General features: G+C 40.6%; 1 protein-coding gene across 2 annotated transcripts in view; it reads left to right on the top strand.

Annotated features, from left to right (window-relative positions):
* SMURF2 (SMAD specific E3 ubiquitin protein ligase 2) overlaps positions 1–21,061 on the top strand; it is a 119,212-nt gene extending 98,151 nt beyond the window's left edge. The window contains exons 11-19 of one of the 2 annotated variants that reach the window (XM_060645660.3): positions 2,322–2,517; positions 4,884–4,987; positions 7,429–7,543; positions 9,193–9,371; positions 10,427–10,564; positions 13,694–13,814; positions 15,886–16,087; positions 17,346–17,421; positions 17,733–21,061. In XM_060645660.3, coding sequence (XP_060501643.1) covers positions 2,322–2,517; positions 4,884–4,987; positions 7,429–7,543; positions 9,193–9,371; positions 10,427–10,564; positions 13,694–13,814; positions 15,886–16,087; positions 17,346–17,421; positions 17,733–17,832 — 1,231 coding nt within the window. In that variant the 3' untranslated portion in view covers positions 17,833–21,061. The remainder of the gene's footprint in view (positions 1–2,321; positions 2,518–4,883; positions 4,988–7,428; positions 7,544–9,192; positions 9,372–10,426; positions 10,565–13,693; positions 13,815–15,885; positions 16,088–17,345; positions 17,422–17,732) is intronic. The other variant, XM_060645663.3, reaches the window with a different exon arrangement.
* Positions 21,062–27,274: the final 6,213 nt, after the last annotated feature.

Raw genomic sequence — 27,274 nt, 5'->3', positions numbered from 1 at the left:
GGATTCCTGCAGTATGTAGTCTGTTTTGTTTCTTTTACCCAGCATAAGTATTTGAGATTCATCTCTGATGTGCGTATAATTTATTTTCATTGCTAGATGGTATTCCATTATACGGATATACCACAATTTATCTCTTTCCTATTGATATTTGGATTATTCCCTCTTTTTGGTTATGACAAAACTATTATGGACATTTATGTGTAAGTCTTTGTATGGACATATGCTCTTCTCTAAGATAAATGAGCGCCTAGGAGTAGAACGGCTACATCGTATGATTTATGTTTAACTTAAAAGAAATGGCAGGTTGTTTTTCAGAGCTATTATACCATTTGCCATTCCCTCCTGCAGCGGGTGAGACTTGTAGTTGCTCTGTGTCCTTGCTAACATTTGGTGTGGTTCACCTTACCACTTGTAGATGTGTGGTGGCGCCCCCTCGTGGTTGTAATTTGCATTTCTCTACTAACTAATGTGCATCTTCTCGTGCTTATTTGCCGTCTTTGTATCTTATTTGGTGAAATAGTTTGCCTCCTCTTTAAAAAAATTGAGTAGTTCATTAATTTTTTGAGTGTTTAGTGTTCTTTAGATATTTTAGAGTGCCAAAATACCAGATAAGTGCTTTGGAAAGATTTTCTTCTAGTCCATGACTTGTCTTTTCATTATCTGAACAGTATCTTTTGAAATTAAAAAAAAAATTTTTTTAATGGTTATTTTTGAGAGAGGGAGAGCAAGAATGTGATTTGGGGAGGGGCAGAGAGAGGGGATAGAGGATCCGAAGCGGTCTCTGTACTGACAGCAGAGAGCCCATTGCGGGGCTCAAACCCATGAGGTCATGACCTGAGCCAAAGTCATCCGACTTAACTGAGTAGGCACCCTTCTTTTGAAATTTTGATGAAGTTCAGTTTATCCATTTGTTCTTTTATGGATTGTACTTTTGTTGTCATATCTAAGAAATCTTAGCCTAACATAGGTCATGAAAATTTTCTTCTGTGTTTCAAAAGTTTTTTGGCTTTCAGTTTTACATGGAGGTCTGATTGATTTTGAATTTAATTTTTGTATGTGGTATGAGGTATACCCAAGTTTGTGGGGTTTTTTTGTTTTGTTTTTGGCATAGGATTAGTACAGTTGTTTAGGGAGTATCTTTAAGACTCTGTTTTGCTTTTGTTTATATGTGTGTGTAAAAAACACCTTTCATGTTTATGAGAGTAGTAAATAGTGATTTGTGATTTTCATCAAAGCTGCATTTTCTTTGGGTAGATACATGTTTTAGGAATACAGTTTGGCCTGGTACATAAGAACCACTGGTTGTAAAAAAAAAAAAATATCATTTTGGGTGATTTATTAGAAACCTTAAAGTTAATTTTGTTTGTTTTATTATGGCTACCATTGCCCTTTACCTTTAAGTTAGGAGATGATGGTCCTATCTGTTGTGTGTAAAGTTAAACTCCAAGATGATTCAGTGCCTGCATGGATATCCATAGTGAATTATCAGACTTTTTATTTCCTGACAGCTTATTGGAATTAAGTAGTTCATTATATCATAAGGTTCTTTAAAAAAAAGTTCTTAGGTGTAACTTACAATACTTTTGCTGGGAGAATAAAAATATCTCTAGGTAATGTGTGCCTTTTTTGAAAGTATTCTATTTCTGCTGTACTTGGGAGATTATTTTCTTGTATTTGTAGTAAACCATGTATGTGCACACTTAGAAGTCACTTTAGTACAACAATGTGAATGTACTTAATGCCACTGACTATATTAAAAAGAGGTTAATACAGTAAATTTTATGTGTTGTATATTTTACCACAATAGAAAGAAAGAGTAGTCACTTTGTAAAGCATTTAGACTTGCTTGTAATGTGCTCATTTCTCTGTGCCAGTAACTTACATGTGACTTTCCACATTCTTGTGGTCTAGACTTTGCACGTATAGGAAAGGGGACTCCTGCCAAACTGCCAGCTCCAACTGTTTGTCTCTCCCAGAGAGACAGACTCGAGATAACAGGCACAGCGTTTGGCATACGCCTGAATTTTAAAATGGCTGATGGTAAAGTATGCAGAAAAAAATGGAGATGGCATTTGAGAAATTTGTTCTTAGCAGCTGTACAAAGCTGGATGGGTAAAACTCCATTATCCAATGCCATAAGTGTGTGTGGATTCTGAGACGTAAACTTCGGAGCTCGTGTATTGTCATCACAAATGTCAAGCAAAGAATATCGTAAGGACTGAAAATCGTACAGGCAGACTTGCTTTATAGGATGATGTTCTTTTAAATGTATAACCGCAATCTCTTTCATTTCAAATAGTCACATTTCTGTTTCCTTTTAGTCGGCAGAACCAGTTGAAAGACCAACAGCAACAGCAGGTGGTATCGTTATGTCCCGATGATGCAGAGTGTCTGACAGTCCCACGGTACAAGCGAGACCTGGTTCAGAAGTTAAAAATTTTGCGGCAAGAACTTTCCCAACAACAGCCTCAGGCTGGTCATTGCCGCATTGAGGTTTCCAGGGAAGAGATTTTTGAGGTAAATGGACAAGTCTTATTGTAAAACAGAGAAAAATTACAGTGTTTCACTCTGTTTTCTAAGAGTGCTTTCTGGAACTCCTATCTCTCAAGAATGGGAGAGTTTTTACTAATTTCTGTTTTAATTGTAGGGAATAAAGACAATAATATCAGAGATTTAGTATATAAGATAAACATTTAAATGGGATGAAGAGGGTGAAATATTCCAGTTGGTTCAGCTTAGTCTCTGCGTTGCAAATACTTGTTAATAAATTTTAATATATGTATTTTTAAAGTAAGCTCTACACCCAGTATGGGGCAAACTCACAACCCCGAGATCAAGAGTCGCATGCTCATAGCAACTGAGCCAGCCAGGTGGCCTTGCCCTGTTGATGGACTTTAAAAGACCGCAAATGGTATCCATCCCTTACCTTCTAATTCTTCCAAAAGATGAGGGACTCTTAAGTCAAAAAAATCATTTTAATTATTTTTGGACTACTTCCTTCATTTATTGAAAATCTTTCTTTCTAGTATATTCTTTTATCTTTGGACTTGATAGCCCTAGAGGTCCAAGGCAGGGGTTTCCCACTCAGGACTTGGGAGCAAAAGATGTTTGGGGATTTGATAACCCTCTTCCTAAAAGATGAACTTTTTTCTTTTTCCTTTTTTTTTTTTTTTTTTAAATTTTTCTTTTTGACATTTTCATTTTATTTGAGAGAGACTGAGCATGTGTGGGGGAGGGGCAGAGAGAGAAGGAGACACAGAATCTGAAGCAGGTTCCAGGCTCTGAACTGTTAGCACAGAGCCCGACGACGTTTGAACTCACAAACAGTGAGGTCAGTGACCTGAGCTGAAGTTGGACACTTAACTGACTGAGCCACCCAGGTGCCCCTGAACTTTTTTCTATTGGAACAGTTCTGACCTTGTTTGCAAGTCAGTCATTTGTATTTTAAAATAATATGAAGATGCTGGCTTAATGAAGGTCACATAAATGACTCGTCTTGTTCTTTTGAGCTTTCTTTTTCTCATCTTTACTTTCTGTTGGTACCTATGACCTAAAATTAGGTCAACCAATTTTTAAAAATTTGGTACTTTTATGAAAATTTTTTTTTAATGTTTATTTTTGAGAGAGAGAGAGAGAGAGACAGCATGAGTGGGGGAGGGACAGAGAGAGGGAAACACAGAATCCGAAGCAGGCTCCAGGTTGTCAGCACAGAGACTGATGTGGGGCTCAGATTCACGAGACACGAGATCATGATCTGAAGTTGGACACGCAACCAACTGAGCCACCCAGGCGCCCCAATCAAATTCTGTTTTTAATGTGAGTGTAATAAACCACACTCAGATATCACCTCACGCCAGTCAGAGTGGCAAAAATGAACAAATCAGGAGACTATAGATGCTGGAGAGGATGTGGAGAAACGGGAACCCTCTTGCACTGTTGGTGGGAATGCAAATTTGTGCAGCCGCTCTGGAAAGCAGTGTGGAGGTTCCTCAGAAAATTAAAAATAGACCTACCCTGTGACCCAGCAGTAGCACTGCTAGGAATTTACCCAAGGGATACAGGAGTACGGATGCATAGGGGCACTTGTACCCCAATGTTTATAGCAGCGCTCTCAACAATAGCCAAATTATGGAAAGAGCCTAAATGTCCATCAACTGATGAATGGATAAAGAAATTGTGGTTTATATACATGATGGAATACTACGTGGCAATGAGAAAAAATGAAATATGGCCTTTTGTAGCAACGTGGATGGAACTGGAGAGTGTGGTGCTAAGTGAAATAAGCCATACAGAGAAAGACAGATACCATATGGTTTCACTCTTATGTGGATCCTGAGAAACTTAACAGAAACCCATGGGGGAGGGGAAGGAAAAAAAAAAAAAAAAAAAAGAGTGGGAGAGAGCCAAAGCATAAGAGACTCTTAAAAACTGAGAACAAACTAAGGGTTGATGGGGGGTGGGAGGGAGGAGAGGGTGGGTGATGGCTGTTGAAGAGGGCATCTTTTGGGATGAGCACTGGGTTGTATGGAAACCAATTTGACAATAAATTTCATATATTGAAAAAAAATAAACTGTCAGAATGAAACGCAAAAAAAAAAAATAATGTAAATGTAGTGATTGCTGTGGTTCATAGAACTTAAGTGTGGAGTTTTGCCCTTAGGCTTTTAATATATTTGTCAAATGAATTAATTTCAGTAGTATTAAGCTATATCCATCTTGTTTTTAGAAGTTCCATGAGATTTCAAACACTTAGAGCTTATCTATTGGATTATTGAACACATTTTATCTTATTTTAATAAATGTACATTTTGTAGGTAGAATGCGAGGGAGAGTTTAACAAGTTAAAAGCACCTAGTAACAATAGTTTATTAAAATTTTTTCAGGAATCATATCGGCAGGTCATGAAAATGAGACCAAAAGATCTGTGGAAGCGATTAATGATAAAATTTCGTGGAGAAGAAGGCCTTGACTATGGAGGGGTTGCCAGGTAAAGACTTGCTCCTGAGCACATGACATATAGTTACATTTGTAAGTTTAAGATGCTTCCTCTGGTGAACCTTCTCACTGATAATTTATTTTCTGGTGTAACATTCCCAAATGTTTGCAATACAGACGATATCCTAATAGATGTATTCACGCTGAGGTTGGGATAGTAGAGCCGCCACAAGGGTAATTGAGAACTCCCTAATGGCTCGTACAGCCCAGTGAGACTTTCTCTGAAAACTGGCTGCAGCTGTACATGGGCCATGTTAGGACCTGCGGGCTCTGTATTTTCTCTCTCTCCTTCAGTACATGTTATTCCTTCTGCTTTCCATTGTTAGGAGCCGTGTTGAGATTTTAATGACATATATTCTGAACTGAATGCTGTTTTCCTTGGCTTCCATTGCCATGCTTTTTGACCTTGTTAAAGTAATGTTTGCATGTGCATGTAAGTACATGTAAAAATGTGTGAACATACGTGTATATCGTAAATGGTCTTTAAAATGTTTCCATACAGGGGCGCCTGGGTGACTCAATCAGTTAAGCATCCGACTTTGGCTCAGGTCATGATCTCACGGTCCGTGAGTTCAAGCCCCACGTTGGGCTCTGTGCTGACAGCTCTGAGCCTGGAGCCTCCTTCGGATTCTGTGTCTCCCTCTCTCTCTGTCCCTCCACTGCTCGCACTCTTGTCTCTCTCTCTCTCTCTCAAAAATAAACAAACATTAAAAAAATTTTTTTTAAATGTTTCGATACAGAAGCTAATATTTATGATACATTCATACATATATATTTTTTACAGGTGTGAAAATTCACTTTATGTAAATGTGGCAGAAACATCATAACTTCTGTACTGAAACATCCTAGGGACCATCATGATAATTTGCTTCCCCCAATCTAAATGTAGCCTAAATTTAAATTTGCGTTTCCACCAAGTCCCATAATTGTTACCTAGCATTACTTGTTTTTACCTGTGTTTTTGTTCTGTGGCCTTTTTACCTATAAATGGGATAGTTTGTTTAGTTTAGATTTGTAGAGTTGATCACGTGTACATCATACTTAGGACTTGCTAGTTTCTGTGGAATTCTTAGGAGTTACTCATCACTAGATTTGAATGCTTGTCGAGACTGCTTGTTAATTATCTGTTGATAGACTCTAAATGCTGTAATTCTGTGTAAAGTCAAATAAGTAGTTTTTTTGTTGTTCATTTCTTAACCTCACTACTGTCAGGGTTTGGGCAGACTGCATGGGATGTGACAGTGAACTGCTTCACTCTGATCTTTATTGCATAGTAGAACCCCAGAGTAGCTGGAATCTGCTTATATGTGTGTTCTAAATACTTGGTAAAACAAAAATTTGGGTTAATCCATAAAAAAACATAGAAGACATTTCAGGTAAGTGTTAGGTGTGGGGGTAAGCTTGCTTATATGGAGACCACTTTTTTTTTTTTTATCTTTAGAATTTTTCGAGTATGACATAAATGGTGGTGATTTGATTTAGACTCCATCACTTACAGAACTTTGAGACATTTTTCTTGCAAATCGTGTTTCACTACATTTCCTAAAAACATATTACTCAGTCTGTTTAATCCATGATATCGGAACATATTTAAATACCTTTCCTAGTGGAAGAATGACAGGAATTGAGACTAGAACTACATCTTTTCAGGTCCTAGACTAGTGATTTTATTTCTCCAAGATGAATAACAAGTTATCTTTCATACTTTGAAAAAATAAAGAATTTAATAAGTTTAAGGTGATAGTACTGTCTATTACATGCCTTTTAAAACACCAATGTACACTTGAAACAAATGAGTAGTGTGGAGCCCACCCCCCCAGATGCAGGCTTGCCTTGTGTTCCTACCTGTACCAAATGCCTTGCAGCCTCTGACCACTTATACTTTTAAAGTTCACACAAAAAAGATGATGAAATGGGATCATTTCCTTACTAAACAATACCAACAACAAAACACACCCTTGTCCAAAAGAGAGTAAATTAACGCTTTGTTATGTATCAGTATAAATCTGCCATGATAGGAATGGACCAGAATAGTATAGATCACATGGATGTTTTGAAACAAAACCATATTCTTCTCTTCGTTTTGTATTTATCCTGGATTAGAAATGTATTTAGTAATTAAAAGTTAACAGACCACTAGGCTGCAGCATCTAATGAGTAATTGGCACTTCTGAATAATACTTACCCTCTCTGATACTGAAATGTCATAAAATTGCCCAAAATTGAGTGAGAAGTGATTTCAGTTTAACAAAACAAGAGTCTTCATTTGCTTTTTGGGGCATGATAGATTTTTCCAGTGTCATTTTATATAACTAGTTAGTGTTTTATGTGCTTTTATTTAAAAATTTCCTTGCTAAAATGATGAATTAATAGCATATCTTAATAAAAACATTCATTAACAAAAAGTTTCCTGTGTTCCATCTTGCTTTCTAGGGAGTGGTTATATCTGTTGTCACATGAAATGTTGAATCCTTACTATGGCCTCTTCCAGTATTCAAGAGATGATATCTATACATTGCAGATCAATCCTGATTCTGCAGTCAATCCGGTAAGATTGGTGGTTATGACGATGTGAATTAACCTCTGACCTGCAGTGCTTTTGATGTTGAAATGTCAGTGTGGTTTATGATGAAGGGTCACTGTCCTTGTCCTAGTCACAAGCTTGGACTTAGCAAGTTCTGTTGTAGAAGATTTTCTCAAGTAAATGATTACGGGTGTGTGCAGTAATTTGTGCTTTGGGATGTTTGCTGCATCGTTGTTTATAGTAGTGCTAACTGGAAGCAGCGTCATTGTCCGTAAGAGAGGGGTTGGGTAAATGATCACATGACGCAGAATTACGGTAATGGTTGAAGAGGAAAGGTTCTGGAATTAGAAAGATGTGATATCATATCCTGGTCCTATACTAGCTTTGTGATTAAGGCTCCATTTTATCATTGCTAATAATAATAATCTTAGCTTGAAGTTCAGAGAAGCGTTGTGACAATTAAACGGGACCCTGCACATTAGGTATTGAGCATAGCGCTGTACATTGTTAACCCTGTTACATACTGTTGACCACTCAACAATAGTTCGTAGCTCTTATTAATTTGTTATCTTTCCATAGAATGGCATATTATATAGCCACTAAAATGACACTATGGGACAATAGTTAATGACCTAAAAAGACGGTATTCATGATATATTAAGTGAAAAGAAGGTTACAGAACAGTATGATACAATTTTGGTAGATATGTGGGTGTATGAACGTTGAAAAGCTCTGTAGTATCATACTGATGGAGGTTATTTCTGGGTATGAGATTATGGGTGATTTTTTGTTTTTGCTTGTCAGTATTTTCTAAATGTTTTCTTTTAAAGAGAAACAAAAGCTATTTTTAAGCTAAAAGGGAGGTTTAAAGAGGAGCTTAAGGGGCACCTGGGTGACTCCTGATTTCAGCTCAGGTCATGATCTCACAGTTGTGACATTGAGCCCCGTGTCAGGCTCCACGGTGGGCGTGGAGGCTGCTTAAGATTCTCTACCTCCCTCTCCCTCTGCCCCTCTCCTGCTTGCGCTTGCTTCCTCACTTGCTCTCAAAAAAAATTTTTTTTAAAGAGCTTAAAGATTACTTACTAGCCGGAGAAGTAAAAAGAGTTGAAAATGCAAATATCCAACTAACAGTTAATCATGATAGACAAATACATCCAAACATGCTAGATTCATTGCAGGGAACCCCTTATAAAGTTGGGAAGATTTCAGGTGAAGGTTGTGCCTGGGGAGCCCATTACACCAGTGTAATTAGAGCTTGTGTTTGTGAGGTGTTTACCATGTGTTAGGGCAGAGCCAGGATTGTAAAGGGCTCAGCAGGTAAGATAGGAGAGGAAGACGACGCATCTGTTGAGTGGTTTCATGAAGCGACAGTGGGAGTGTAGTTTGGACTTCATTTCTAAAGATAATTTTTACAAAGTGACTGTACTCTCTGGGAGAAGCATCGTCCCTGGTGTAATAGTTTAGCAACGGAGAGGATCTTGAACGTGTGCTATAGAAACTCTCCCTGATGATTATTAACCTTTGCTATGATAGCCTACTCCATATAAATAAGTTATAGAATGTGTAAACTGTTACTTATAAAAAAGATGAATGTTGCGTATTTAATTTTTATTAAAAATTCCCTGTGTAGTGTCTAACTTGAATATTTATATGTAAACTTCTCTCAATTTCAGGAACATTTATCCTATTTCCACTTTGTTGGACGAATAATGGGAATGGCCGTGTTTCATGGACATTACATTGATGGTGGCTTCACGTTGCCTTTTTATAAACAGTTGCTCGGGAAGTCCATTACTTTGGACGACATGGAGTTAGTTGATCCAGACCTTCACAACAGTTTGGTGTGGATTCTGTATGTATTGGGTCTTGTGTCCGCTCCTTACGGATAGAATGTGAGCCTTACAGATAACTGTTTCAAAATGCATGTACTGTTTTTTAAAAAATTTTTTAACGTTTATTTTTGAGAGAGATCGAGTGCAAGTGGGGGAGGGGCAGAGAGCGAGGGAGACACAGAATCCGAAACAGGCTCCAGCCTCTGAGCTGTCAGCACAGAGCCAGACGTGGGGCTCGAACCCACAAGCTGTGAGATCATGACCTGAGCCGAAGTCAGGCGCTTAACCGACTGAGCCACCCAGGCGCCCCATCAAAATGGATGTACTTAAAAAAATTTTTTTTTAAATGATGCACAGAAAATATTGAAGGAGATTATCTGAGTCTTAGGACCACGTAAGACTGTCCCTCTTTCTGTTGCTTTCCTGTGTGTTTCAAATCCCTAAAAGTTAATGTTACCACTTTAAAAAGGGAAAAAAAAAAAAAAAAGGCAGTATATTCTGTTTTAAAAATTACCACATGTAATGATTTTCTTGACATGGTACAAGTTCTGTTCCAGTCCCGCACGTGTGAGAAGAGTAAATTCCTGCTGAAGTAGTGATTGTTGAAGCCATACTTTAAAAAAGCGATCTGTAAGAATGAGTTCTGTTTTGTCAGAATATTTATTTACGAATACACATGGGCCATACTTACTTTTACCAAATACATGAGTAGCTTTCTCTTGGGATACTCAGGCATTTGGTTGCTCGGGAATACCCGGATTCAAATAAGGCTTCTTACCTAAAAGCTAAACATAACCTAAGTTTTCCCTGTTTGTAAAGTCCAGCTTTGGGCAGGGCTCTTTGTCCTTACTCAGGAAGTAAAACATTTCCTGTGTGGATGAAGGTTAAAGCTCTTTGACTTTTGTGCACAAGAACTGGGAGGTATGGTAGCATAAGTACTAGCAAAAGGAATCTGATCTTGTACTTGTTATGTTCTAAAACAGTCTCATTTTATCTGTCTCCCCAGTTAAGAGATCGGAAGGATCTGTATTTTAGATTTTCCAGTTAAATATCTTCTTCTCTTTTTCCTTTCTAGTGAGAATGATATTACAGGTGTTTTGGACCATACCTTCTGTGTCGAACATAATGCATATGGTGAAATTATTCAGCATGAACTTAAACCAAATGGCAAGAGTATCCCTGTTACTGAAGAAAATAAAAAAGAATATGTCAGGTAAACACTTTTATATTTTCAAGCCTAAGAATTGTTTTAATGCTCTTGAACGGCTGTACGGAGAAACACTGAAGTATTTAGGTAGCGTTACTTACTGCTACAAAATAGGCCTCTGTAGAATTTAGTGTCTTCAAAACAACCACCATTTATTTTTTCTCACAATTCAGTGGGTCAGTAATAAGGATAGAGAACAACAGCGACAGCATTTTGCTCCTCCCTGGGGTGTCAGCTGGGGCTCACATCAAGATGGCCTCTTTTTTTCACATATCTGATGCCTCAGCTAGGATGGCTCAAATGGCTGGGGACTGGCTGGAATGGCCACTGGCTCACCCTCTGGGGTCTACTTCTCACTGTAGGCTGGGCCTCCCTGGTTATCTCCAAGTGGTGCCCGAGAACCCCCCCCCCCCCCCCCGCCCATCTTTTTAAAAAAATGTTTATTTTTTTTAACAGCGAGAGCGTGAGCAGGGGCGGGGCAAAGAGAGAGGGTGCCAGGCAGGCTCCATGCTCGGTGTGGCGCTCTGTGCAAGGCCCGATCTCATGACCTGAGTCGAAATCAAGAGTCAGGTGCTCAGCCAACTCAGCCACCCAGGTGGCTTCTTAATGCTCCCCATGGCTTCTCTCTTCCCAGCGAGATAACCAGACTTCTTATGGGGTGGCTGGTTTCCCGGAGCACAAGAGCAGAAGTTGTCAGATCTCTTTAAGGCCTAAGCCTGGAACTGGCCAGATCACCTCTGCTGTGTTCTTTCTGTTAAAGCGAGTCACAGGCCAGTGCAGGCTCGTGTGGAAGAGGGGCGGTGTAGAGGCAGGAACACCAAGAGAGGTGGTGCATGCAGCTAGTTGTCACGTAGCTGCCGCAGCCGGCTGACAGTACTTCTGGGCTGTGACACCAGCCCTCGTCCTGTTTAGAAGTAAGCACATTGTGAGTTTAAGGGATAAGTATGAGAAAATACTCTGCAAATTTTACATAATCACCGGAGGATTTAGGAATTTAGAAGTTGGGTTAGATCATTTGGCCTGTGGTAACTAAAGTTCTTCTAAACATAAAACCGTGGTAATCAAATATGGGAGTTTGAACTCTGTTTTACCACATGTACACAAGAAATGTCTCTAAGTCTCATTGGCTTAAATTTTCCTGGTTGACACATGAGGCCCAACAGTCTGTTGGAATAGCTTTTTTTTGGAAAGGAATTTGATAACAGCTACCAAAGTGAAAATGCATCCTCGTTAGTATGGTGGTGAGTAACCTTGCTTGTCAAAATGAAAATGCATCTGCCTTTCAACCAGCAGCCCTGTTTTTAGGAATCTAGTCTATGGAAACACGTTAAAGAAATAAATTTAAGGATATTCAATTAAATATTACTTGTGAAAACAACTGAAAACTGGTGGAATGTTTTTAGGTGAGAATGATTAAATACATACATTCAACAGAATACTATATGAATATGTAGAAGAAAGAGACTGATATTTAGAAGAAGGAGACTTAACTGACTGGCATCCAGCTCTTGATTTCGGCTCAGGTCATGGTCTCACGGTTCAGGAGTTCAAGCAGGGCATCGGGCTCTACGCTGACAGTGCACAGCCTGCTTGGGTTTCTGTCTCCCTTGCTCTTTGCCCCTCCCCCACTTGCTCTCTAATCTTTCTCTCAAAATAAATACAAATAAATAGACTGTAGAAGATGTCAGATTTAAAAAGCAAGTTTTAGGGGCGCCTGGCTGGCTCATTGGGAAGAGAATGTGATTCTTGATCTTGGGGTCATGAATTCAAGCCCCACAATGGGTGTAGAGATTACTGAAACAGCAACCACAACAAAACACTTTTTTTTTTTTTTTTAAGCAAGTTTTGTAAGAATTCTATAGGGGGAAAAAGTCTGTGTTGTTGTTTTATAATTATTCGGAAGATGTCCAGGAAGACTGCATACCAGGTCAAATGTTTGCCTGGGGTAAGGGGGTGCAGGTGCCAGGCCTGGAAGTAGAGAGGGAGAAGAGGGTAATAGAACGGGCTTTCAGTGTTGACTCTTTGTTCACATTTAACGTTTGATTTTTCCTTACATAGAAAATAAGCATGTATTACGTTTCTAAATTGGGAAAGAAAAGAATGGATGGGAATTTCCTGAATTTCAGTAATGTGTCACTTTAGGGTCCTAGACCCCATTTGCCAAGACTCCGTCATGCTTTCAGCACGCTGTCCTATCTCTTACCAGATACAGTTTTGGGAGAAAAAAAAAGTTACAGAGAAAGACTTTTTATGGAGGTGTCATTTTGCCCTCCTCTTAAACAGACAAAAAGAAGATCCGCCAAAGGGTCTCATGTGAAGTAACTTATTACTGAAAGTAGAGAATCGTTTCTCCAAGCCAGGAGGAAATGTTGACATATTTGGCAGGGGAATAGTTCTGAGATTTTTGAGATGGAGAAGTTTTCCTGGGTAGACAGATTTTTTTTAAAAAAGGCAATTCAGTTATAAGTCCAAGTAAAAAATATAAGTGAAGCTATACATTAGGTATAGTTTGGTGTACTTTTAAGATTTTATTTATTGTACTTTTTATTTATGTACTTATTTAATTTAGTTACATCTTCCAGTTTTTATAAAGCTCCAGGGAACAAGGAGTGTGTAATCAGAAAGTGCACACTGTTGGCTTGACTGTTGTCATTTTGTATCGATAGGAGGAGTGTCTTTACCTCCTGTCCCCGAGCCACCACCCCCAAAATAGAAGCAAAACACCCAGCACACGCAGATGACATTTTCAAGTGAAACTAGAAAAATAATCCGTTTTGGTTGCACGGGCTGTTTTTTTTTTCTGGTTGGTGGCATGCATGCTAGAATTCAGAGAGAAGTTTCGTCCAGATTTTAACTCCAGACCCATCGAATCTCTAGCCGCCTTGCCATTGACCTGCCCTCTCTGTGATCTGCAGAGTTGCTTTGTTAGCAGAAGGTTTCCACCTTTTAACTTACAGTGAACTGCCTCACAGCGCGGCCTCCAGCACGCTTGGGAATCTGAAATTCCTTTAGACTCTGGACTAAATTCTTAATGCCAGGTGCTTGCGATGTGCAAGATTGCTGATGTAGAGATTCGTAATATTTACTCAATCTGAATATATTCGATCATGTGAAACCCCTGGCCAATGTTTACAGGCTCTACGTGAACTGGAGATTTTTACGAGGCATTGAGGCACAGTTCCTGGCTCTGCAGAAAGGATTTAATGAAGTAATTCCACAGCATCTGCTGAAGACATTCGATGAGAAGGAGTTAGAGGTCAGTGTATTAATGTCATGACATCATTTAGTGTAACAAGGAAAGGTTGGGGATTTTCTGTTAACTTAGTTTTAGAGGGAAGTCGTATTGCTGGTGCTTTTGAAGCTTCACGGTGCGCTGCTATGAGAATTGGTATTCACGGGAAAAGTCTTTCCTGCTTTGGAATTGCTACAAATAAGCCATCTCTCTTACACTGTGAACATTCTTAACTTATTTGGCCATATTATCCTTTCTCGTTTTCAACTGATTTCATGTCTTAGGTGTACATTCTTCTAATGTTGTTTTCTCTTCCCTAATTAAGTGGCTGTTGATTTAATTAAATAAAACTTCATTACTTCGTCTCTACCATATTGCAGTTTATTTGAATTAGAAGCCAAGTCTCAATTGGTTTACACTAACTTTTGCAAGAAAGCATTTGATAGTCGAGACCATAGAGGCAGTAGTTAAAACGCTGAGGATAAACTGCATCTAAACATCTTTCCTCTCTTTGGAAATATTCATTACTAACAATAGCAGTAATAAACAGTTAACTGATTTGTTTTTGTTTTTGTTTTCTTTAAAGCTGGTCCTTAAAGCACCTGTAGTCTGGTTTTATAATTAAGACCTTTAACCAAATATATCTGAATTTCCACTGAACTACTTTGAGAAAACAATGAGGTTTTATTCTTCCAGGGGCATATTTTAATTAGTGGCTAGGGATAGCATAAGTATTTGAAATCTACAAATAAATGTAAAATCTGATTTTATTCATGAACTTCAGTGTGCTTTCTAAACTATAAATCTTGTAACAGACCTGTTAGCAAATCTCAAAAGATTGGTTTGATTCAGTATCATCCCCATTCCTTTCATGATTGAGCTGTTCCTTAGGGAAATGGCCAGGAGGAAGTGGTCAGGAAGAGGAAGAAAACATAGCAGGAATGGCAGCAAAGTTGAAATACAGTCCATTTTTATCTGTTCATACAACAGATGAAGAATTTGGCCTTATAATTACCATTCCTCTGGAGAAAAGAATTTAGGAAATATTTTTTGTGATATAAATAATTCTGTAATCCTATTTGGATCACCACCTCCCTGTTGAGTGTGGCTATGATTCAGTAATCTTTCTAGAACCCTATGAAAGCTTTGGTGGAGGTTTTATTCAGTAGGCCTAAGGTTTGTTACATACTTTCTACTGCTAATGAAATTAAAAATCTTTTATTAAAGTGTGTGTATGTATGTGTATATATATGTATATATGCATGTATGTGATATGGGATTACAACTAATTATAAAATAGAGGATGTGCAGCTTGCATGATGCTTTACATTGTACCCTATCATCTTTCACTTTTCTAAACACATGATTGAGGTGAGTTAGTCTTGGGTTCTAAGGATATGTGAGTATTGATAGTATCAGAGTGATTTCGATACAGCTCATCTGTGCTGACCCTACATCAGGATGTCAGGCAGAGCTCTCTGTCAGCACAGTCGTGTATTTCGTACTTTGAAACAACTTGAAGATGATCAGGACTGCTTATTCAACACCCATTTCTTGAGTTCCTGAGCGAGCAGTACGGTTCTTTCACAGGATGGAGCGGAGCAGAGGAAACCGCTGGCCGAGGGAGGCGAACCAAATTGTCCAAATCCCCAAGCGAATAAGTGTTAAAACCCATAGTAGTATGATGCAGGTATTAAGGAAGGCACATGCAGACCGTAGTTACTCTCTGAGTCTAGTTTCTGTCCATTAAACAGAATTTAGAATTCTGTGGAAATTCGGAGCTTTGATCTTGTCATGTTTGTGAGCGTGGTGGTTCTCAGACCCTGGGGACGGACCTGCAGTAAGTAGGGACCCAGGGAGCTTTTTAAGTCCAGATCCCTCCTGTCGCCCCAGGCTCCCAGAATCTGAACCTCTGAACGTAGGACCCGATGGTGTGTGTATGTTGAAAAGCTTTCCAGACGACTATGATGTGTACCCTTGATGATAAAGAACCGCCATATGAGAGCCAGCACTACAGATCGAAAGTTCTGTTTTGAGGAATTTTTGGCTTGACTTGGATTTCCATTGGCTCATTATTTGTGCAATATTTTAACAGCTCATTATTTGTGGACTTGGAAAGATAGATGTTAATGACTGGAAGGTAAACACCCGGTTAAAACACTGCACGCCAGACAGCAATGTCGTCAAGTGGTTCTGGAAAGCTGTGGAGTTCTTTGATGAAGAGCGAAGAGCACGGTTACTTCAGTTTGTGACAGGATCATCTAGAGTGCCTCTGCAGGGCTTCAAGGCTTTACAAGGTAGAAAAGCCAGAAGAAACACGCGATATGGTGTCCGAGGATTGGGGGAGGGCGTCGATATTTGGGTTCCATAGTTTACAAGCCATGGGCTTATAAACAGATCTCTTCATTCTGCCTTGTAGCTATAGCTCTCGTATCTTGATACCTTCTCCTTCCTTTCCTTTGTTCCCTCCCAAGAGCCTCTGCTGCCGGGGTTCTCTGTGGTTGTAGTGAGTGCCGCACGCTAGAGACCATACGTGACGATGCTTGCCTTTTCTTTTCGGGTCACCCTGCCCTTAACTCATATCGCACATTCCTGTAGGGAAAGCCCGTCCCCTTCTACCTTCACACCTCAGCCCTGCAAAACCTACACCCACTTGGGATGCCTCTTCCCTCTACTTTTTTCTTCTTTTAATAGAAAGAGGCAGCATGAGTTGTGGAAGCTGTTTGGCCAGAGCACTTCCATATTGCATGGCATCAGACCATTCATTTACAAACCTATTCCATCTGTAAGAATTGTTTTCCATGGGATAGCGGTTTCATTTGGGGGAGAGTTGGTAATGTTGCTAATGACAGTGGAGCTTCACGCAGGGGCGGCTGCTTCCTTTACCTCCAAAACTGCTGGCGGTGACTGAGGACGCACACGGCAAGACTGATGCATAATTCAGCAGTGTTGGCCTCAGTACACCTGTCAGAAGTCCATGGGGAAAGCGCGCTTGGAGTTGTGCTCACATTCCCCATTTGGAGAGCTCTCATTAGCCGACTACCCAGATGCGTAAAGTGAAGCTGTATTTCTGCATACCCGTTGATGGGGTGCCTTACGTTAACTGAGATTTATTCCATAGGCTGCTAATCTTTTGTTCTCGGCCAAGTTTGAGGCATGAAACCTGAATTTGTATTTAGGTTGTCATCTTTTTGAGTTTGTGTGTGTGTGTGTGTGTGTGTGTGTGTGTGTATTTGATCTTGGATTTGTCCATTTACTTTTCTTCTCACGCTTTTGGCACATTGATTTTTTTTAGAAGATAGAAGTTGGTGAAGGATTTCCATCCTGGACTGTTTGTCAAATGAAATGCTAGCATATTAAGGAATCCAGTGTTTGCCAAGGTCATTTCCAGCTTTCAAAACCCAGGCTCTTTGCCTGCTGCCCTTGGCAGCTTATGTGGAGTCACCAGTATCCCCATCCATAGGCCCTGTGGTTTAGGTACCAGTTTTCTTCCGAGATTTGGGAGACCAGTGCAGGCAGGTGTGGTGACGTGACCCACATTTACTTGTTTTGTAGGTGCTGCTGGCCCACGACTCTTCACCATACACCAGATCGATGCCTGCACCAACAACCTGCCAAAGGCCCACACGTGGTAAGCTATTTTTGAAGCTTTCCCATCCTTCCATGTATGTGCGTGTTAGTTTTAAACCGATGTTTCATTTTCTGTTCTTATTACTAAAAGGACCTCTAAAAGGAATGATAAGCAGTTTTTAAGTGATTTAAGATTATTCAGAAATTGGTAGGAAAACCCAAAAGTGGCAGTTTCTACTTTAGAGAAATACAGCCTTTTTTTGTAATTTTCTGCGTGTCACAAAAAGTGATATGACCGTATTAGTACACACTTAGGAGGCCAGTTTGCTGACTTTGAATAAACTGCGTTATATCTGATGTGCTTATTTCCAGCTTCAATCGAATAGACATTCCGCCCTATGAAAGCTATGAAAAGTTATACGAAAAGCTGCTAACGGCCATCGAAGAGACATGTGGGTTTGCTGTGGAATGATGAACTTCACGGATTTACCCCGGACTCTATTTATACCCTGACCGACAGCCTCCTTTCAGCAAAGTTGCCCGGAATGCTGAAATACAGGAAAATGCCCCACCCCCCCCCCAAAAAAAAAAAAAAAAAATGTTTAGGACACTGTGAGGGGAAAGGACAATTTTGAAATTCCTTTTCAAGGAAAAAAGAGGTCTTTATGCTTTGCCATGAGGCCACACTCAGCTGCTATTTAAAATTAATATCTTGAACCTAAAGAATGCTGACTTTTCCTACATTTCCAGAGTTAGGCAGTATTCTACACTTAAAGACTACTACTATTTTTATAAAAAGGTAATCTATTCAGATCGCTCCACAGATTTCAAGTCTCTCAAACATCAAGACAACTCCAGCAGTCGGTACACATCACATTTCATTTGGATCGAATACATGATTTCGAACAGTTCCTGTACTTGCTCTTTGTAAAAAGAAATAAAATTATTTTGAACGATTCTACCTTTGTAAACAATTGGCTAAAGGAATCATTATCTTAAAAAAAAAAAGCCATTTACACGTTTAATTACATTTTTCTATAGCAAAGCATTATATTTTAAAAGCATTATATGTTTCAACCTAGCCTAAGCGAGTCTTTTGTATTTTTTTCAAGCACGAATTTCCTGGAATACAGCTACGTAATTTTGGTTGTCAGATTCCTAATGCAACCATTTAGTCTAAACTTACTAGCTTATTTGATACAGTAAGATGCATTCAGGGCTCCTTGTTTTTAAGAGACTTTAAAAAAACCCTAATTTTTTATCTTGAATCAATATGATCAGGTATTTTGGATTTACTTTTCATCTTAAATGGAAATACTGCATTTTTATTGCTCCTCAGATCATGTAGATGGGATGGGATTTTCATTCTTTTGCTGGGTCAGCTTATCTTTAATACAGATGCTGTTTCTGTAAACCAAAGTCTCCTATAACAAGTGCACCTAATTTATATTATATTTGAATTACGGTCTGAGTTTCTATCAAGTAAACCATCCAGAATCTTTGTTTAGCTGCTCACGATGTTTTAATCAGCTAAAATTACAAAAAAGGAAAAATTTTATTTAGCAAGCTTAGAAAATCCTGTTTTTACCTAATAAAGTGGGCATGGGATGGGGCCGGGGGTAGGATTACTGAAGCAATAGTGATTCTGGATCTCTGGTATAAATTACTTTAGAACCGGGGAGTTCACTTGGGAGGTGAGGGAATCCCAGTTCCCTGGGTGTTGATCAGCATCTGATTTTGAAATCTCCAGATTCGGCTTTCAAGGTGTGTGACCCAGAAGGCAGCCAAAGTTCTGGAGTGAGGGATTGAAAAAATCTGAAGTCATGGATGAATTTTTAAATTCAGCTATCAGAAATCTGCACTATATATATACATTTCTTACATCGATGTGAATCAAGGGCAAATTTTAACAAGAGAGCTCTGTTTAAATTTTGCAGCTTAATGATCAAGTGATAGGTCCTTTGCGTTCTTTCGTTTGATGGATTGGTTTTCAGTCTGTGTCCAGGAGCCAAGGGGTTCCCGCGAGATGCATCAGAAGTACTGGCTTAAGACAGGAGGGACAGAGAGGGCGAGGAGGGCCTCGTTGGTCCTTGGGCAGGAGCCGCCAGCTCCCCACCCCTACCCCCTTTCCCCAGAGCAGCTCCCACTTTGTCTCTTTTGTGTATTGGGATTCCAAGTAAGCTTTCATGGGGTGGGAGGCTGGGGAGGGGATAAAGGAAGCGGAGATTTTGCCGTTTAAAACAAACAAAGCTGAGAACTACCTGTGTGGTTTCTAAGTATTTGCATCCATTTCATTCAGCCAGATCGGACTGCTACGTGCAGGTTAGTCATAGTCATAACTGTGCGGGGGTAACGGGCTCACGCAGACCTTTTCCTTCCCAGGCACTTGGGTGTTTCCCCGCTGCGTTGTTCGTAGTACCTGAGAACATCTTGAAATGTACAGAAAAGGTTTCTGAGCTATTGGATGGTCAGTGTTCAGCTCTCAAAATAGTACCTTACTGGTTGCAGGTCTGTCTGTCTCATATTAAAGCACTAGTGCAGCATGATTGTGCCCACTCTTCTAACCTTCTAAAAAGTAAGTACGCGAACGCTTTAGAGAAATCTTGACTGACGGATGCAGCGATAAATGCTACTGTCATAATGGACAATAAAGCAGGCTCATACCATCGCTTCTGAGTGCCTTTTTAACTTTATAATAATGACTTAATAGAGCTTTAAAAGAAATCCACCCTAACGGTCTATGGTATCACCAACATAATTTATAAAGACACGACTTAGATTTCATTTTCAAAATGAGGTTACCTGATTTCTTCCAAATAGGTGCTAAGCAAACCAAACCCCCCAATGTGTCATTGAATCTTGGACTTGCACCTCATGTTTAATGTGAATATTTATTTCCACATATCCCTCTTAGCTGGGCTTTTTCCCAATCTCTTCCTCTGGCCGTGCTATTTCCGGTATGGGAGGTCACCTTTCCGTAACCCTGCCTTTCCATCATGAATGCTTAAGTATGAACTTTTGAGCGCTCATGTGCAGTACAGAGGTGAGTTTTGTTGCAAAGGGTCTTACTTCTTGATTTTTTTAAATAGTGCTGTGTATAGTGTACATTTTGTTTTGCACATAGTTTGTTGCCCTGATTGGGTTTTATTTTCATCGTCTTTTTTTTTTTTTTTTTTTACCCCCCTACAGTTCAGAGCACAGATTTCCTTTCGTTTTAAATCCAAGGTAATTTGCTTTCTTTTACAACACTAAGTCTGCTTTGACCTTCCAGTGCATCGAACTGGTTGCACTGTTGGGAGTTAGAGATTGTTCCGGTCGTCGTTACGGTTTGATAGAGCAGCTCTTTTCTGCCTGTTTTGTTCAGCTGCAGCACACGGCCGACAGGTGCCATTTGTGGTATCGAACGTTCTTACGTGAGGGTGACGATTGTACCAAGCGCTGAGTTGTTTTGTTTCTAGATGTAATTAGTCCACTTAATGTAATATTCTTCCTTCTCTCAAACTGACTTTAAAAACAAAGTTTTATCGTTTCATTGTACTTGTATTTATTACAGAGTGTTTTAGCTTTGATATTCTTTGTATTTTCACTCCGTTGTTACATGAGCTTTATCAATAACATCTGTATAAATGGTTTTTAAAAATTAACTATGTATGTGCCCATGCCGAAGTCGAGCAATAAAATGAATGCTGTTTGCACTGTCACAGCATCGAAGTTTTTAAAGAATACGGAGTTTATAATGAATTGCTTTGGACAAAAAAGCTTCACGACTGGCTTTGCAAAGAGTGACAGCGTATGAGGCATCAAGTGAGGAGTTTAAGGGGATTCACGTGCCTGCCTTAGTTGTGGCCCATGTCGCGCTGCAGCGCTCCGGAGCGCCCGGGACCCCCCCGTGTCTCCAGGTAGAGCGGGGAAGGGGCTGGTGTGCTCCTGCCGCGGCACGTCGGTGGGCTGGCAGGAGCCGTTGGGAGGCCGTGTGGAGCTGGGTGTCTGAGGCTGCCCTGGGCTCACTGGGGAGCGAGCCATCCCGTGACCGTGCCTGTCCGGGCCCCTGGGGGACCTCATTTGCTCCCGTGGCGTTGAGCGGTCAAATCCTCGAAATGAAAAGGAGAAACCAATTACATTTTTCTGAGAAACCAAGACCTTAAGGATCGTGATCCACAACTCTATAAATGATAGTGGATGAAAGTCCACTAAATATATGGGTGGAAAAAGGAACGGGTGCGATGTTTTCCATGCAGTGTGTAGCCTGTGTGAGTCTCTCCGTAGCACAGGCCACACAGAGAGGAAGGTCGGGAGATGCGGTGTGAGTGGTAGTGGTTTATTAACAGGTCACAGGACGGCATAGTGTCCGTTTTTTACATCTTTTTGAAAAATTTTTTTTTGCTTTGTCTCACATTGCCACGTTTACTGGTTATTATCTACAATTGGTAGTGTTAGTATAGTAAGGATTTTAGTATTTTTTTTTTTTTAATATTTATTTTTGAGAGAGAGGAGGAGACACAGAATCAGAAGCAGGTTCCAGGCTCCGAGCTGTCAGCACAGAGCCCAACATGGGGCTCGAACTCATGAACCATGAGATCATGAGCTGAAGTCAGACGCTCAACTGACTGAGCCACCCAGGTGCCCCAGCATTTTAGTATTTTTATAATCTGTAAATTACCCAGAAGTTTGATTTGGTATGTGTTCCGTTTTTCTGCTGTGGGGCGACCTAGAAGCTTCGTCTCTTCATTATAACGAAGCGTAACCTTGGTACCCACTGCATTTGTTTGTATTTTATATCCCAAACGCTTAGTTAGGATATATAAAACAGAACAAGAGCCTCCTAACGGGATCGAGGTAATTCTACAGAAAAAGGTTACATTCCTATGTTAACACTCCTAGCAAACTGGACAAGCCAGATTTTACAATTACATTTTATTAGGTATTTGCACAGACATTTCTGTTCATTCAGCAGATACCTACTGTGCTCCTACTACGTGTCAGGCTCTGTGCCAGCTGCGGGGGATATGGCTTCTTCCTTGTGTTTGTGTTCATTATACAGTTGGCTACGTTTCCAGGGTAATGTGCTCAACGGTTGCCGATCGCATACTTTTGCGGGTATTTGGGCTACGGTTTATCTAGATTCACATTAGTCTATAATATGAGCTGTAAACCCCACCGGGTGGGTGAGGGACCCTTCTAGGGAGTTTCTCCTGCCCGCACCCCCCCCCCCCCCCGCCCCCCCGCCAGGTGTTCGCGAAGTGTTCTGACTTTCAACACAGGAACTGGGAGTGAAGACGCACATCAGACTCCACCTTTCAGACGCTCACTTCTCCCGGAGATGATGCCGGCGCGGCCAGGTGCAGGAGCGAGACCAGACGGGCAAAGTATTTTTTATCTTTAATTGAGGTATAACTGACCTGTAATGTTAGGTTCAGCTGTACAGCTTTCTGATTTGGTGTGTGTATAGATACGGAATGATCACCACGGTAACGTCTAGTATAACATCCGTCACCACATACAAATTTTTTTGTGGTGAGAACTTTTAAGACCCAGTAGCAACTTTCAAATATGCAATACAATATTAACTATAGTCGCCATGCTGTACGTTAATCCCTGTGGCTTATTCATTTTTAAAAAATTTCTAGGGGTGCCTGGGTGGCTCAGTCGGTTAAGCGGCCGACTTCGGCTCAGGTCATGATCTCACGGTCCGTGAGTTTGAGCCCCGCGTCGGGCTCTGTGCTGACAGCGCAGAGCCTGGACCCTGTTTCAGATTCTGTGTCTCCCTCTCTCTGACCTTCCCCTGTTCATGCTGTGTCTCTCCCTGTCTCAAAAATAAATAAAATGTTAAAAAAAAAAAATTAAAAAAAAAAATTTCTAAATGTTTATTTTTGAAAGCGAGGGACAGAGCACGAGCGGGGGAGGGGCAGAGAGAGAGGGAGACACAGAATTCGAAGCAGGCTCTGGGCTCCGAGCCGTCAGCAGAGCCCGACGCAGGGCTGGAACCTGTGAACCGCGAGATCATGACCTGAGCTGAAGTCGGACACTTAACCGACTGAGCCACTCAGGCGCCCCGGCTTAATTTATTTTATAACTGGAAGTTTGTACTTTTTGATTCCTTTCACCCATTTTGTCCCCCACCTCTGGCAACCACCAACCTTTTTTCTGGTTCTATGAGCTCCGTTTCGTTGGTTTTTAGGTATTTGTATTTCTGACCTATTTCACTTAGCAGAACACCCTTGAGGCCCATCATGTTGCAGATAGTAAGATTTCCTTTTTTTTTAATGGCTGAATAATACTGCATTATGTATAAATACTGTTTTCTCTTATTGACACTTAAGTTTCCATATTTTGGCTATCGTTAAAGCTGCAAGGAACAAGGCGGTGCATGTATCTTTTCCAGGTAGTGTTTTCATTTCTTCAGATAAATACCTAGAAGGGGAATTGCTGGGCCACGCAGTAATTCTATTTTTAATTTTGGGGGGAACTTCCATATTTTCTGTAGTGACGGTGCCATTTTACGTTGCCAACAGTGTACAACGGTTTCCTCTCAATCCACATCCTCACCCACGCTTCTTTTTGGTAACAGTCATCCTAACAGGTGTGAGGTGGTTTTGATTTGCATTTCCCTGATTAGAGTCGAACACCTTTTCGTGTACCTGTTGGCCCTTTGTGTGTCGTCTTTGGCAAAATGTCTTTTCAGTCCCTCTGTCCATTTTTTATTCGGATAGTTTTTTTGCTACTGAGTTGTATGAATTTCTCTATTTTGGATATTAACCCATCAGATTTATCTCATTTGCAAATACTTCCCCCCATTCAATAGGTTGCCCTTTTGTTGGTTTCCTTTGTTGTGCAGAAGCTTTTTAGTTTGATGTAGTCCCCCTTATTGATTGCTGCTTTTGGTGTCAAATCCAAAAAAAAATCAAGACCAATGTCGAGGGGCTTACTACCCATGTTTCCTCTAGGAGCTTTATGGTTCCAGGTCTTACGTTCAGGTCTTTACTCCATTTGGAGTTAATTTTTGCGTATGTATTGTTTTGCATGGAGCTGTCCAGTTTTCCCAACACCATTTGTCGAAGAGACTGTCCTTTCCCCACTATATATTCTTGGCTCACTTGTAAATGAACTGACCACGTATGTGTGGGTTTATTTCTGGGCTCTTCATTCTGTTCCACTGATCTGTGTGTTTTTATGCCAATACCATACTGTTTTGATTATTAACAGCTTTGTAATATAGTTTGAAATCAGGGAGCATGATGCTTCCAGGTTTGTTCAGAGGACAAAGTTTTAAAGGCAGAGTAGTTTCATGTTTTCTTAAGACAAGAAGAAATCGGTCCTATCAATCCAATTAGCTGGGTAAGGTTTGAATGGCTGAGAATGCCAGATAAAACAGGTTTCAGCACGTCTAGATTTGTGATTTTAACAGATCTTTTAAGTTGCAGCTCTAGCCCCAATTTTGGATTCTTCGGGTAGTTTATGTCATTTCTCTTAATGACACTCTTCTGTCTGCTGTGCCCTTCTCATTCTCTCTTCATTTTTTTATTGTGGTGCTTCTTGCCGTTGCAAATAAGTTTTCCCTGTACCCTCAGCCCCCTCACTAACGCTCTGTTCTCTTGGCTGACCTCCACGCTGGTTCTTCCTTTTCCTTCCCATGTTTTTCAGAGGAGGCAGCTAATTCTCCAGCGCCCCACCATACGGTAATGCATATACACAGCTAAACATACAAAGTTTGTCATATACACTTAAGAACCTTAAAGAAAAAAGAAAAACAACCTTCATCGCCCCTCCCCCTGGCCCCACTCTTGCTTTCCAGATGGCATTAATCCCAAGTATTCGGTCAGCTCTGATGTTTCTTCCATGTTTCTAAGTGACATGTTAATATTATTCATTAATTTTAAACCGTCTGGTTGGTTTCCTTTTATGGTAGTTAAGGATTTATAAACTTCCACCAATCCGGCTCTTTTCCTCCCCACTCATATGTCATATCGCAGTTCTAAGTACATTTTCTTTTCTTTTTTTTTTTTTTCTTTTTTTTTTTTTTTTTAATTTTTTTATTTATTTTTGGGACAGAGAGAGACAGAGCATGAACGGGGGAGGGACAGAGAAAGAGGGAGACACAGAATCGGAAACAGGCTCCAGGCTCTGAGCCATCAGCCCAGAGCCCGACGCGGGGCTCGAACTCACGGACCGTGAGATCGTGACCTGGCTGAAGTCGGACGCTCAACCGACTGCGCCACCCAGGCGCCCCCAGTTCTAAGTACATTTTCAAATGCATGCATGATCAGGAGCGTTTCCTGCGTTCTTCCCTCTCCCCAGGCACTTGGATGGAACCATCTACTTGCTGAGTTACCACTTCATTTGCTTTCTGTTTTTTGAAAAGAAGTTGGCATCTTTGAATGTGTCCTCCTCTCCTATTCTTTGACCTTTGCTTAGCAGGCCTATCCTTTTCCTGCTAAATTCCCTCACCCATTCTTTTTGGTTATTCCTAGTTATTTCTTAGCTTGGTAAAGAGCTGGCAGAACTAGCAACTTAAGAGTACTCCTAAAACATGTAATATTTAAAAATAAAAGTATCATTATACTTGTTTTAGCAAATTCAAATAGTATTAAAGTATATTAAGCACAGAATGAAAGTTTGTATAATCTATCACTCAGAGTGACACCTATTAATGTTTGGGGCCTATTCTTCCAGACGTCTCTACTGGTTATAGTTGTTGACCCTTGAACTACCTGGGTCCATTTATACATGAATTTTTTTGTACAGTACTAGAAAATACTATAGTATTTTAATGTTTTTTTTTCTCTAGGTTTATTATAAGAATACAGTATATAATACATATACAAAATGTCTTAATTTTTGTCAGTAATGCTTCTGGTCAGCAGTAGGCTATTAGTAGTAAAGTTTTTGGGGAGTCAGAAGGTATACATGGATTTTTGACTGCACGGGGCCTTGGCACCTGTGGTCTCCATGGTGTCCAAAGGTCAACTACATACTCCATTATATGGGAGATCCACCCATACCACAGCTTTTAAAGTAAAATAGTATCACGGTGTATAGTTTCATTTGCTCATTTTACTCAAATATATCGTGGATAACAGATCTACTTTCATTTTTTCTCTTCATAACCATTTTTAGAATTCACGTTGTAGCCCTTACAGACCTAGCCTTGTCTTGTGCACGTCCCCGGTCCTTTCCATTCACCTGCACTCACTCCCTTGTCCTGGTAGAGCACAGCTGTCTGGATGTCTGTCTGCAAGACCAGCGGATCCCACGGATCATGCTCCCAGGGCCTCTGTTGTTGTTCATCGCCATTGCTACTCTCTACGTTCCCTAACCGGAGCCTCTCTTCTCCCCTTCAGTCCTTTCCTGGGGTCCCGTGCCATTCTCTGGCTCTGATCAGCAAAGTCCCCCTGTCTTCAACTGCTCTGGAGCCTTCCTCCCCACGGAAGGTGTGGTGCCTTCCTGCTGGGTGTGGGGTCTTCTCCTCCTCCACGCCAGAAATAGGCTTGGTGTGCACTTGCCTACTTCCAGTCCACTGCGCCTCCTCCCCACCTGCAGGCACGAGGGCTCCTTCGAGGCACACGCCTTCTGGCTTTCCACACTCCGCCTCTTCTCACGCCGTCCCCCGACAACGAACAGAAGCCACGGCCACAAATTCTCACCTTCCAGCCACCAGGTGAAAAACCTACACACACACATGCTCTTTTAAAGGTTTAACCCCAGCTCCCACTGCTGATGACGAGCCCACACTTACAGCACTTTTCTGAATTAGAGATGTGTATTGTTTTTACCGAACTACAGCAATAGGTTTCAGGAGCTTGCTGCTCAATCAAGGCCTATTAACTAACTGCTTTGGTGCAAATATGACTAACGAAGAGTGTGTGCCTTTATTCCCTGCCCCCCCCCCCCCCTTAACTTATAAATTCACAGCAGTG

Source organism: Panthera onca, chromosome E1 (assembly GCF_046562875.1).
Source record: "Panthera onca isolate mPanOnc1 chromosome E1, mPanOnc1 haplotype 2, whole genome shotgun sequence".
NCBI lineage: Eukaryota > Metazoa > Chordata > Mammalia > Carnivora > Felidae > Panthera > Panthera onca.
The sequence above is the reverse complement of the archived record's forward strand: the minus strand, read 5'-3'. Positions and strand labels throughout refer to the sequence as shown.